This window comes from Triturus cristatus, chromosome 9 (genome assembly GCF_964204655.1).
Source record: "Triturus cristatus chromosome 9, aTriCri1.1, whole genome shotgun sequence".
In the NCBI taxonomy this organism is placed as follows: domain Eukaryota; kingdom Metazoa; phylum Chordata; class Amphibia; order Caudata; family Salamandridae; genus Triturus; species Triturus cristatus.
This window is the reverse complement of record NC_140592.1, coordinates 1,218,497,209-1,218,509,805: the sequence shown is the minus strand read 5'-3', so window position 1 is coordinate 1,218,509,805 and position 12,597 is coordinate 1,218,497,209. Positions and strand designations below refer to the sequence as shown.

The window sequence follows — 12,597 nt, the reverse complement described above, 5'->3', positions numbered from 1 at the left end:
TTCAAATGATATAAATCATTTATGCGTTCTTAAAAATAAACACCCAAATATCTCTTGGGTTTGGTGTTTATGCAAGAGAGAATATCTGGGTGCAAATCCAAGCCCACTCCACCGCACTGTATAACTTCAGATTTCTTTTTATTGATTCTATACCCACCTAAAACCTCAAATTCCTCAAATCTTAAAGGTTTTTGCCTGAACCTCTATCTCGGGCTTAATAATATGCATAATATCGTCGGCGTATAATTTCAATTTCGAAATAGTTGGATTTGGGGGACGAATATCAGCGCTGTTCCTAATTGCAATCGCCAATGGCTCAATAAAAAAAGCAAATAATACCGGCGATAAAGGACACCCCTGTCTGGTCCCCGGTTTTACCTTAACTTGGCTGGCCACCGAAGTGTTAATAATTACATTAGCTTCAGCATTTAGATATAAATTTTGGATCAGCCCTGTGATTTTAGAAGATATACCAAAGTTTCGTAAAATAATAAACAGGGTCTCCCAAACAACAAAGTCCAATGCCTTCTCGACATCTAAAAGGAGGACTAATGCTGGTATCTTCTGGGTCTCAAAATAGTCCAGTGCCTCAAATAATGTGTATTTGTACCAAGCTGCCTGCCAGCGATAAAACCATTTTGGTCCGGGTGAATCAAATGTGAGGCATATTGATTAAACCGATTAGCTAAAAGTTTAGTAACAATTTTCTAATCAGAGTTTAATAACGTTATAGGACGATAAGAGTTTGGATCTTCACTGTCTTTTCCCTTTTTAAAAAAACTGACTATATTACCTTGTCTAAAAGACTCTGGTATCACCCCACCTTCTAACATTGAGTTTACCAACCGTAAAAGTCAGAAACGGAATTATAAAAGGCTTAAAAAAATTCCGCCTGGAAACCATCCGGGCTGCAGACCTTACCACTTGGTAGATTCTTAATAACCCCGTCCAACTCATCTTTAGTAAAAGGTCTTGCCGTGGTTGATTTCTGAATATCCGAAAGTGCTCTCAGAGATGTAATATTGACAGTCTGTTGTTGATCGTATATAGACCAATAATGTTGTAGCATTATATCACTAATTTTTACTGGATCATCCGTGCGGGGGCAGTTAAGGGGCATTTTAATGCGTTGATCTGATTAGAGGCAACCTGCTCCCTTGCCTGCCAGGCCAAGAACCTACCAGTAAAATTGCTTTCTTCGTATATTTTTTGTCTATGATGTTGAAAAAAGGATTCACTTTGAGTGTAATATCTTGCACTAAGATCACGTTTAGCCTGATCCAACTGGCGCCGGTTAAAAACAGTAGGACTATTAGAAATGCAGAATAAGATCTTTGTACCTTCTGCTCCAGAACTTGCGTATCTTCGTTAACTTTCTTTAAATTTTCAGCGTCTGTTCCGATAATTAGCCCCCGGATAAAGGCCTTAAGTGTATCCCATATCACATTTAACGGAGCAGAATCATGATTTCGTAAAAGGAATTCCCTAATCTCTGTCTCAATAAAACCCACCCAGTCCTCCTCCTAATAAATATTGCCTATTTAGCATCCATCTTTTAGGGGTCCTGGCACGTTCCGCTAGTTGTAAGTCAAGTACCAGCATAGCATGGTCTGAGAATCCGTTCTGCAGGAATCTCTGCTGGCTAAAACTTGAACTCTGAGAAACCAAAAACAAATCAATACGTGATGAGGTGTGGAATCTACCTGACAAACAAGTATAAGCAATTTTAGTTGGAAAAGCCATACGCCATGGATCCTGTAATGTTGTATAGTTCTTAAAGTTTTGGGTTTCAATTGTTTTTTAGACAGTGCTGAGGAGTCGATTTTCGGATTCATTAAAACATTAAAATCTCTCCCCAAGATCAGTTCCCCGGGTATTTGAATTAGAGACTGAAAGAATTCCTCATATCTTTGCGTTACCCTCTTCTCGATGGGGAGCCAGTGGAGGTCTCGTAGGTGTGGGGTCATGTGCTCTTGTCGTGGGGTTCCGAGGAAGAGTCTGGCCGTGGTGTTCTGGATGGTTTGGAGCTTGTGTAGCAGGGTTTTGTTGATTCCGGCGTAGAGGGCGTTGCTGTCTGCTTGTTACTAGTGCGTGGGTGACGGTCTTTCTGCATTCGTGGGGGATCCACTTGAAGGTCTTTCGGAGGATGCGGAGGAAGTTGAAGCAGGTTGAGGTGACGGCGTTGATCTGGCAGGTCATGGTGAGGGAGGAGTCTAGGATGATGCCCAGGTTCCGGGCGTGGTCCGTTGGTGCGGGTGGATTTCCGAGAGCAGTTGGCCACCAGGTGCTGTCCCACGCCGTGGGGGAGGGTCCAAGGACGAGGACCTCGGTCTTCTCAGAGTTCAGCTTTAGGCAGCTGTCGCTCATCCAGACTGTGACGTCTTTCATTCTTTCTTGGAAGCTGAGTCTGGTGTCTTCGGGCTTCTTTGTGAGAGAGGATGAGCTGGGTGTGGTCGGCGTAAGATACTATGCTGAGCCCATGCTGTCTGACGATGGCGGTGAGTGGGGCTATGAAGATGTTGAAAAGCGGGGGGCTGAGCTAGGATCCTTGGGCTACTCCACAGTTGATCTCTGTAGGTTTGCCGAGGAAGGGAGGGCGTCTGATCCTTTTGGGTTCTGCCGGAGAGAAAGGAGCGGATCCAGTCGAGGGCGGTTCCTCGTGTTCCGGTGTTGTGGAGTCTGGCTGCGAGAGTGCGGTGTGAGACTGTGTCGAAGGCTGCAGAGAGTTCTAGTAGGATAAGGCCCGCTGTGTGGCCCTGGTCGAGTAGCATGCGGATGTCATCGGTGGCGGCAAGGAGGGCGGTCTCGGTGCTGTGGTTACTGCGAAATCCAGACTGGGAGGAGTCGAGGATGGCGTTCTCTTCGGTGAAGGTGGTCAGCTGTGCGTTTATGAATCTCTCAGTGACTTTGACTGCAAAGGGAATGAGAGAGATGGTCCGGTAGTTTTTCAGGTCCATTGGGTCGGCCGAGGGTTTCTTGAGGAGGGGCTTGACTTCTGCCCGCTTCGAGTCGTGGGGGAAGATGCCGGATTCGAGGGAAGTGTTGAAGGTCCGGCTTAGCTCGGGAGCAATGGCGGCGGCTCTATGGTAGATGTACGGTGGGCAGGGGTCTGTGGGAGCTCCTGAGTGGGTGTTCTTCATGGTCTTCGTGGTGTCTTAAGTGGTAGCAGGTTTCCAGGTGGTGATGATCGTCCGGTTGTCAGTGGTGGCGGTGGTGTCAGGAGTCTGTTCACTGAAGTTGTCGTAGAGGGCCTTGATTTTCATGTGGAAGTAGGAGCTGAGCTTGTTGCAGAGGTCCTGGGATGGAGGGACGTTCGTGGCTTCATTGGGAGGGGGGGTCTTTGGTGAACTGCTGTATGTTGTTGATGAGTTACTTTGCGTTACTGGCGTTCGAGTGGATTTTGTTCTTGATTACCCTTACTCATTTGCCTGCTTCTTATTTGTGTCTAAGCCCGTCAAGCTTGTGTTTGCCCCTCCCATGGAGCATTACCGCCGTGCCATTTCTTTGATTGGCTGGCATCTCTGCTTCCATTGCTTGCATTGCAGGCACTCCATGAAAGTCCATGTGTTTTCAAGCTGGCTGTCTTATGTACTTGTCTCTGTTACTCAAGTGCTTCTCTCACCCCCTCCCTGTTCTAACACCTATGTTTTGTTCCTCATTGCCTCCCCACCTGCTGTGCGTTGGTTCCCCCTTCCATTTGCCCTCCTTCTCTCTCTTGTTTCTTCCTCCCCTAACCTGCACCCTCCGTGTTGCTTCCGCCAACCAGTGTTGCTACACCATCCCTCCCAACTCACTTGTAGTGCTCTGCCACCCCTCCACCCTCTTGGCTCTTTATTCCTCTGTCCTCCCCGGGTTGCTTCTGCCCTCGTTGCTCATAAATGCCTGCATTAAAAACCACAAAAAAACCACTTTTACACTATTTATTTACCTTTTAATTGTCAGTCTCACTCTGATCGCTAACTGAAATTTAAAACCACGTTCCCACACAGTTTTGTACGCTAGTGCCTGTGTGTGACAGGGGCAGCCACGCCAAAGGTTTTTGGGTATTTTTTTAGTTTAGTCAGTGAGGCGTGCACCTACCAAATGATGCAACACCTGCATTATAAAGCCTTTTTTGTTTTGTTTTTCTTTAGCCTTGCATGCACAGCATGGCTAAAAACCAATAGGCAAAGCCAGTAGGTCTCCAATTGCCAATGGTTGTTTTGAACTTGTTTGCTTCCTCATTTCATGGTGAAGTTGCTTCCACAAGTTCTTATGGGATTAACCTCGGCGCTGGCATGCAAGGAAACACGTCCTGTAACCAAGCACAGAACTGAGCAATATGAACTGGTACAGAGAGAACGCAGGGGTAATACTGACCTTGTGTCTGTCAATTATGAAGCCTCCGTTTTACTGCACAGTATGCTTTTAATATTTAGCCATGGTATGTACAGTAATTGGCTTTCGGTAGCGTGTCATGGATCTGCTTTAGTTTTTCACTTCCTGATTTGAAGTCTGATTTGTTGTATGTAACACTTTGCTGCTATTTAGGTGAGCTGTGAGTAATCTCCTACACGTCTCAAGACTACCAAAATTTTATTTTTTTGCATTGGTAAGTAGTGAGTATGCATAGTTATGGAACTGTTTGGAGTTTTTTTTCTCTTTTTTTCTAGTGTGGTTTTTGGTTGCGACTATAGTTATTTCGTTGCTAGACCAGTTTAAGTAGGATTTGTGTCAGTACATTAGAGTGCGGGAAATATGTTCTATCAAGATCTCCAGTGTATTTATATTGAGAGCCATGGTGGGACAGGTGATACGGTCCATGTAGTGATAGTGATTATCCCCAGCGTATGATAAATAACATTAATACTGGTACGTTTGTCTTTGAACTTGAGGTCAGTGGTAAAACATCAACCCGTAGGGATTCCTGTTGCCGCAACAGAGAATAGATCACAAAGCATAATTGAATAGTCTAGCAGAATAGGTCAATCCGTTCTGGGTTAAGAAGTATCATCGAACCACATTTAGGTCCGTATTAAAACATTTAAATCTAGATCCATGTCGTCTGTTGCAGCAGTCTCTAGCCGATGTTTCTCTCTGACCTACAGTTGTATAAATAAGACATTAAGAGTATAGGAAATTGTTAAATTCCAGACAGGAGACCAGAGGTTTCTATCCCGATGGTTTACAAATACAGTTGACAAATGCCTGGTATTTCATAACTGATTTCCAAATGCCACACTCCCAAAACACAGCCAGCCTTCAGACTCTTCCTTACACCAGTGCAGCTTAAGCATTGTATGGCCTTTTTGATACGTGATTCATAACTTTAGAATGTTCTCCTAGGAGTTGAATTACTAAAGCAACTCTCAAGATTATCCATTTCCTAATTAGGTGTGTGCTGCAGCTATGGTTCCTTTCCGAGATGGGCTAGTGTTAAGAAACAATGTGTAAACAATCAAGTGTTGGCAAGCTCAATATGTCTCGCCTGTAAAACCTATTGACTTAATGCTTTTTCGCCATGCTATGATAAAAAAAAAAGAGCAATGGCATGGGTTCTTTTTGTAGGCATGCATTCAACACGTATGAACACGACTACAAAAGCACCCTTTTCTGTTATCACGGAACTGAGCTGGAAAGTAGCATGAAACTGCTGTTTCAAAGCTAAGTGCGGAAGCAGGCAAGGGGATAAAACAACTTGATGAAGGAAAAGTAATGAGTTAGAGAACATGGGCAAAATTGGGCAGTATGTAATGTGTGGAGGCAGAAGCATACTGGTGACTGAGCTACAGAAGTATGGGTAGAGGGAGAGAAGCTCAGGAGCAAAGCACACAAGGGGGTAGAAAAGCACACGAGGGAGACTGTTGGAAAATGCATGCATTGCCATTGAGTGGTTGAACAAAAAGCTAAAAGTAGTTCCTAAAAAGCAAGCAAAAGAAGCATAGAAGTCAGTCAGTGAAAATGATGGGAAAGAGGCTATTCTCCATGGATGGAAAACACAAGATTTAGGGGAAAAAAAAAGAGATCAAGTAAGGAGCAGCTAATTGAGTGACAAGAAAGCCAACCTATGGCAAGCATTGGGCGGGCTCCAAGTTCCTTGTGTGTTGGTAAGTCCACCGTGTCTTTCCGGGCTTGGCTTAATGGACAGTATGCTGGGAAATGATGGGGTGGAGAAAGGGGTCTCATTACCATGTGGGCTTGGTGTAAAAAAAAGATGCTGACTGATATGAGGGAAAACCAAGAAAAAAAGAACCTACCCTGAAAGTTTTCCCATAACACAACACATGGAAAAAAAATTCTGTCCTCAATATTTGTAGATATATTTGCTTGCATACAAGATCAAAATGTTATAAAGCTAAATGTAATTTTGTTGCTTTGGCAAGTTCTCTAAAAGTGTGAAAAACAACTTAATAAAGTATGTAACACTATATTTGAGGCATTTATGTTCTTTGTTTTATATTCCTTATTTCCACTTAGAACTATTGAGAAGGCTTCAAGGCGACCTATTGAGCTGTAGCTTTCTGAAAATGCCTCTATGTAAATATTAGCTTAAGCCATTTACTTGCATGTGGGCCATGTGTCCATTGGCTGAAATCCATAAGCATCATGTACTTATGTAAGTTGAATCTGTTTGACACTCCTCTGGGAGTGTAGATGGAGAAAGTATCTTCTGGTATTTTGGTAGGGGGCAGCAGAGTGGGATTTTTCAAATTACCTTGTTAGCTGATAGATATTTCCCATTTATATGTCCAAGCACATGGAGACTGAATATTATTGATGAACACATGGATAGTGAATCTATAACCCTATTAAGTAGCCATGTCCTAATGATTCTGGAACAGCTAGAAGGTATTCAAGTGCTTATGGTAGATGACTTGTTGCAACTGGCCCAGTGACAAGCAAACTTGCAAACGTGTCTAATTCATAAAAGGTCTTGGTGTGGAATCCGAAGTTTGGAATTACAATTGAATTTTTTTTTAAAAAGCAATCCCAATTACAATGAGAAGATTTGAAATGAGCATGAATTATTAAAAGAGAAGCTAGGAAGGGTAAAAAGAAGAAAATGCAAGGACACTTTAGTCTTTTTATTAAATTAACCAAAAGAGGAGGAGGCACAAGAACGGGGAGTCTGAAAGGGGAAAAAAGACAAGAATCAAAGGTAAAGATTATAAACATAGGAATGTGTTAGGTGAGGGGGAAAATGGCATCCACATTTAAGAATTAATAAAATAAAGGTGTTTTGGTAAAGAATGGAGGGGTGGAGGTGTGAGTTAGTGAGGATTGTTGTGGATAGTAGTGGTCAGTGAAAAAGGAAGGTAGGTTCAGAGCTCACCTTCATAAATGAAAGAAAAGACTAGAAGGAGGCCATGGAATAGTGGGAGGTAATATTTAATGGAAAATATTAAAGAGAGGCATTGAAACTCTCCTCGTAATATTTCCTAATTGGTGTTATGTATTTGAAATAGGTGGTCACTGTTGACTCTTTAAGGATCGAGCCTGGGCACTCAAACTATTAAGGAGGCTTAGAAATTACGTAGTAGCTAGTAACAATGACTACACATAGCGGTTGCCATGAGCTTCGTAAATCAGCATGGCCGATAAAGTTAGTACTCTTCACAACAAGGTGGTAAATTCAGCTGAATGGTTTCTTGAGTTGATACTGTGTTTGGCATGTGACTCAACTGGTGTTCAGATATGTGCTAAGATATCTAACTATTTGCTTCTTTCAGAACACTGGAATTATTTTGGCACAGATGAAAACCTTGGTCCAGTGGCCATAAGCATTCGAAGGGAAAAACTAGAGGACGTGAAAGAAAATGGACCCCAATACAACTATCGGATCATTTTCAGAACGAGTGAGGTGAGCTTTGCTAATGAACAGGAATGACTATTCCAGCACGCAACAACTTGAATCACATTACTTTTTTAATGGCTATATTGCTTAAACAGCCAATATTGCTAGGATTTGGAAGAACTGTAGGATTACTGGCGAGTGTTCAATAAAGCTAGCTAGCTGGCTGGCTAGATTTGGAAAAATTCTAAATTCCATCTGGTTTTGAGCAAGGCTGTGGTCTCTGCACATTCGATTCTTTGTGTATATTCCATGCACTATTCAATTGTTCTGTAATAAGTCTGTTAGTCCCTACATCCCTGTAGCCTTTCCCCACGCCTTATTGTGCTAAGCAGAGTGTAATTTGCTAAATAGCCACTCTTAGAACGTGTGCCCTAGGTTTAAAGAAAACATTTGTGGAACTTACCATTTGTCCTTTTGTCATTGGGGGGGGAGAGGGGGCACCACTGTTTCTGCAGTTTGGGACTACTTGAATGACATCCATATAGCTGTCAAGCTTCTCATGTATTCACCGCTCCGCAACTTCACAACTTTTGTTGGATGTGGTGGGTGTAGGAAAGCTTGGCTAAATGGGTTCTGAACACAATCGAGATCTCAGCCTTCTAAACAGCTGTCTTTCTATGATCGAACTAATGCTTGTTTTATTTATTTTAAACCCCCAGCAGTCAATTTCATTGGTAGTGTTTTTATTTCAACTTTATTATGTATAAAGTGTTATGAGAAGGTACTCTCTCTAATCATCATTCACCCTTTCCTTTCACGATTACCTGCATCGTTTACTTTAAAAAAAGAAAAAACTTGTCGCGACCCCGTAGTTTAACTTATCAAGTTGGGATGCCACTTTTCTCTGCTCTGAGTCGGAGTATCTCTTTTCTTGCTGAGTGAATTTCATTTGTGCATCTTGGTTGCCTGGCCTAGCAATGACTGTTTATGCCTTTTTATGAAGGGTGTCCCATTGCTGAAGTGCCAGCTACCCTCACTGTAGAAGCCACTACCTCTGACAAAAGGCAGCCATGATGACTGTCCTGCGTAGTATTGTTTTTACATTAAGATGCAAGCTCATATTGCATAAAGTGATGGTACTGCATTTTAGACCGAGTCTTTGAGATAGTGGAGTGGTAACATCACTAGGGAAAGTGGTTAAACCATGGTAACAAGACTGAGCAGGATCATTCAGAAAGTTTGAATCATTGTGAGCTCTTTCATAAGCCTGCTCTTCATTATTTTTCACCCATACCATTATAGTAACAGGTTACAGGTTAACCCCAAATTATGAAAGAACATGTTTATATTGTACTAATTTTGTGGCGCTTTTAAGCACTATTGTTTGAATGATCCACATTTGTCACCTTTAGAAATGTAAATGAAGATATGGATAAGCGCACAACTGGAATTGTAGCAGTTTGTGAAGCTGTGGCGTGCTACTGGGGTATCACTCTCTGATCCGGAGTGTTGAAACGTATGAACCAAATGAAGCGTATCCTAGAGTTAGGAGACGTCCCCCTGTGCACAGCTCGAGACCCCTGTAAACCGGGGTTGATCAAGTTAAGTCATTAAATGTTCATAAATTGTAAGAAATTAAGATGCAGCGAAGCTTTAGTCAGGTCTTTCAATTGATGTTTAGTAAATCATATCAAATGAATATTCATCCGTTTTACATCCAAACGTTAAACATTTCGGAAAATAGCCCAATGCATTTCGGTCCCGGACGGACCTTCGTCAGGGGACATAAAACACTAGAGTCAGGAAGTCATTGAAAACGAAAATAGCTCACATTGTACCACAACAAATCCTCACGCAAGCAGCACAACGTTGCTCCACTACCTCCCGAAACCAATTGTTGAGAAAATCTGATAAACCCACCAATCGACGAGCAGTTGTAGTTTCTAAATTTTCAACTATGAGCAACCACTACAAAAAGTTAATATTGAGACATTGGCCAATATTGTCCATTGAACCAGATTTCAGAGGGCTATTTAAAGACAAACCTATTTTTGCATTCAAAAGAGGCAAAAATCTCAAAGAAATACTCACCAAACCAACCGATACTTCTTGCACGACTTACAAAGGAACGAGACCTTGTTACAATTGCAGTAATTGTAACAATGTGATTACTGGTCCCTTCATCAATCATCCAATGAAAGGTCACAAAATCAACCTTAAAGTGAACGCCACGTGCAACACCATGAACGTTATCTACCTCCTCAAATGTCCCTGTGGATTTGTGTACGTTGGCAAAACCGAAAGAAAAATAAAGACCAGGATTCTTGAACACGAGCAATATTCGAACCAAGAACATTAAATCTACCATAGCAGTACACTTCACTGAATTTCATCACAACATCAGTCAGCTCAAATTCATGGTACTTGAAACTGTAGAAGTCAAAGAAGGAAGAGACATTCACAATCTGCTTCTCCGCAGGGAAAATCACTGGATCAAATTGTTGAACTCAATGAAGCCAAACGGACTCAATGATCGCATGGAATTTTTGTGTTACTTGTAAACGCTACTGTTTCTTATGTTATCACACTCGTTTGTCAATTTCGTTTACATTTTACTTTTTATTATTATTATTTACCTTTTGATAACCATGTTCATAACAACACACACAACAGTCACTGTTTGTCAATTCCTATACCACTTGTCACTGCAATATGGCGCTCGCACTTGCTCGATTTTACAGTCCTCTTTCTATACCTATGAAGCGCGTTATTTAAAACACCTTAGAAGCGCACTTCTGCGTTCACGTCCATGTCAACCATGAGACATTCAGAGCACTAAGAAAGCACTTCGCGTTTCGTAAGTTTGTTTCACTTTTTTGTTTCTACTCGTTACATTTAATTTCACGCTGCTCGCTACACTGGCACAGTTTGAGCTTTTCCCTTCGTTTTAGCACACTCAAACCGGCACAGTTTATCTGCACTGAATTTCAATTTTTCGCTGTTTTATGTTTTCATCAACCTCGTACTTTGTTCACGATCGCTATCACATTTCAGAGCATTTTTCAACAAGAGCACCCTTTTATATTTCGTTTCTAAATCCGTACAGCTTCCGAGTGACAGCTTTACATCTTTGTGATTCACCGACGCACTGTCATTTTTTACGATGCATGTTCCTACCAACTTTATTAAGCTTCACGCATTTGAACACCTTTATCGTTTTTGTACAATGTGAGCTATTTTCGTTTTCAATGACTTCCTGACTCTAGTGTTTTGTTATTATTCATAGATATGTCCCCTGACGAAGGTCCGTCCGGGACCGAAATGCATTGGGCTATTTTCCGAAATGTTTAACGTTTGGATGTAAAACGGATGAATATTCATTTGATATGATTTACTAAACATCAATTGAAAGACCTGACTAAAGCTTCGCTGCATCTTAATTTCTTACAATTTATGAACATTTAATGACTTAACTTGATCAACCCCGGTTTACAGGGGTCTCGAGCTGTGCACAGGGGGACGTCTCCTAACTCTAGGATACGCTTCATTTGGTTCATACCTTTAGAAATGTGGAATCTAGAATTAATGATATATTGTAGCCCAGACATACATATAGTGGTTGCAGATATACTTGAAACAAGTTTTGAGCACCTGTCTATGTTCCAAGATTTCAGCCTCTTTGATATCCATAGGACTTCTGGATCACGCATTTATTTAAACTGAAAAACAGTCCCCTAAGCACAGTTTTCATGTGGACTGAAAAAATGCGTTAGTGCTGTACACGGCTTCTTGAATGGTAGCATAATCCAATCTTTAGCATCTGTTCTTCGAATTGTACATTAGATAATTATTTCAGATACAATCCAAGTTGGCTTTGATGGCTCTTAAGGCCAATGATTCAATGTTTTATGTATTCATATCCTCAATGTTCCATTATGATTTCAGTGTAGTAGCCCATTCTCTATCTCTCTGCGAGCAAGTTCAGACAATTAGGAACTGCTCTGATATTCATTTATTACTACACAGATAGTGAGAGACTTTTTTTATAATATTCATCTTATTTCTTTTAATAAGGAAAAGATTAATCTTCTCAGAAAAGTAATATTTTTAGCTACAATCAACAGGCAAAGTAAATAACCAGCTGTCAGAAATTGCAGTATTTGGAGCCCAAATAGTTCTACCGCCGCTATCACACCTCACAGTTGAGCCCTCTCAATTGGGGGTCCCGAACACCCCTTCCTGTCGCAAATTCTCATTAACAAGAATGTTCATCCCCAATATTCATCATAGCCTACTGACAGGTGCCAGTAGGTAGTTATAGTTAGGACCTAGTTTCCATAGGAAAAGTGTATTTTGTTTTGCTAATAACTTTGGCGCCATTTGACGAATCTTCACGAAATTTTCAAAACTAGTTTGCCACTCAATTCAACTGTTAGGAAAGTTTGGGGTGATTAGTCAGGCAGGGCCCGAGAAAACAGGTGGGTGTTAGGGGGGGACCCCAAATTGTGTTTTCTCCATGCAGTGTCCCATAGGTATTTTGAATAAGATTACACCAAATTTGGCAGAACGCTAGATCTTGGCCCAGAAAGAGTGCTTTTTGTAATTTAGTGTAAATCTATTTAGTATTTTTGGAGTTATTAAAGGTAAAAGATTTATGTATATATAGGGACGCAGAGCGTCCGCTGATTAGACAGAGGGCTGCCATGCTGCTTCAGGTCTGCCTTGCTGAAGGAGAATTTGGCCAGCCTCTTGTTTCTAGGAAGACCTGCATGACTCCAAGGGTTCATTGGCGGACCTCCTGTTCTGAGCTACAGTACCCCACC

General features: G+C 41.7%; 1 protein-coding gene across 5 annotated transcripts in view; it reads left to right on the top strand.

Annotated features, from left to right (window-relative positions):
* SIPA1L1 (signal induced proliferation associated 1 like 1) overlaps positions 1 to 12,597 on the top strand; it is an 820,039-nt gene that overhangs the window by 376,361 nt on the left and 431,081 nt on the right. For all 5 annotated transcript variants that reach the window (XM_085627288.1, XM_085627286.1, XM_085627287.1 and 2 more), the window contains exon 5: positions 7,710 to 7,840. In XM_085627288.1, the coding sequence (XP_085483414.1) occupies positions 7,710 to 7,840 (131 nt within the window). The remainder of the gene's footprint in view (positions 1 to 7,709; positions 7,841 to 12,597) is intronic.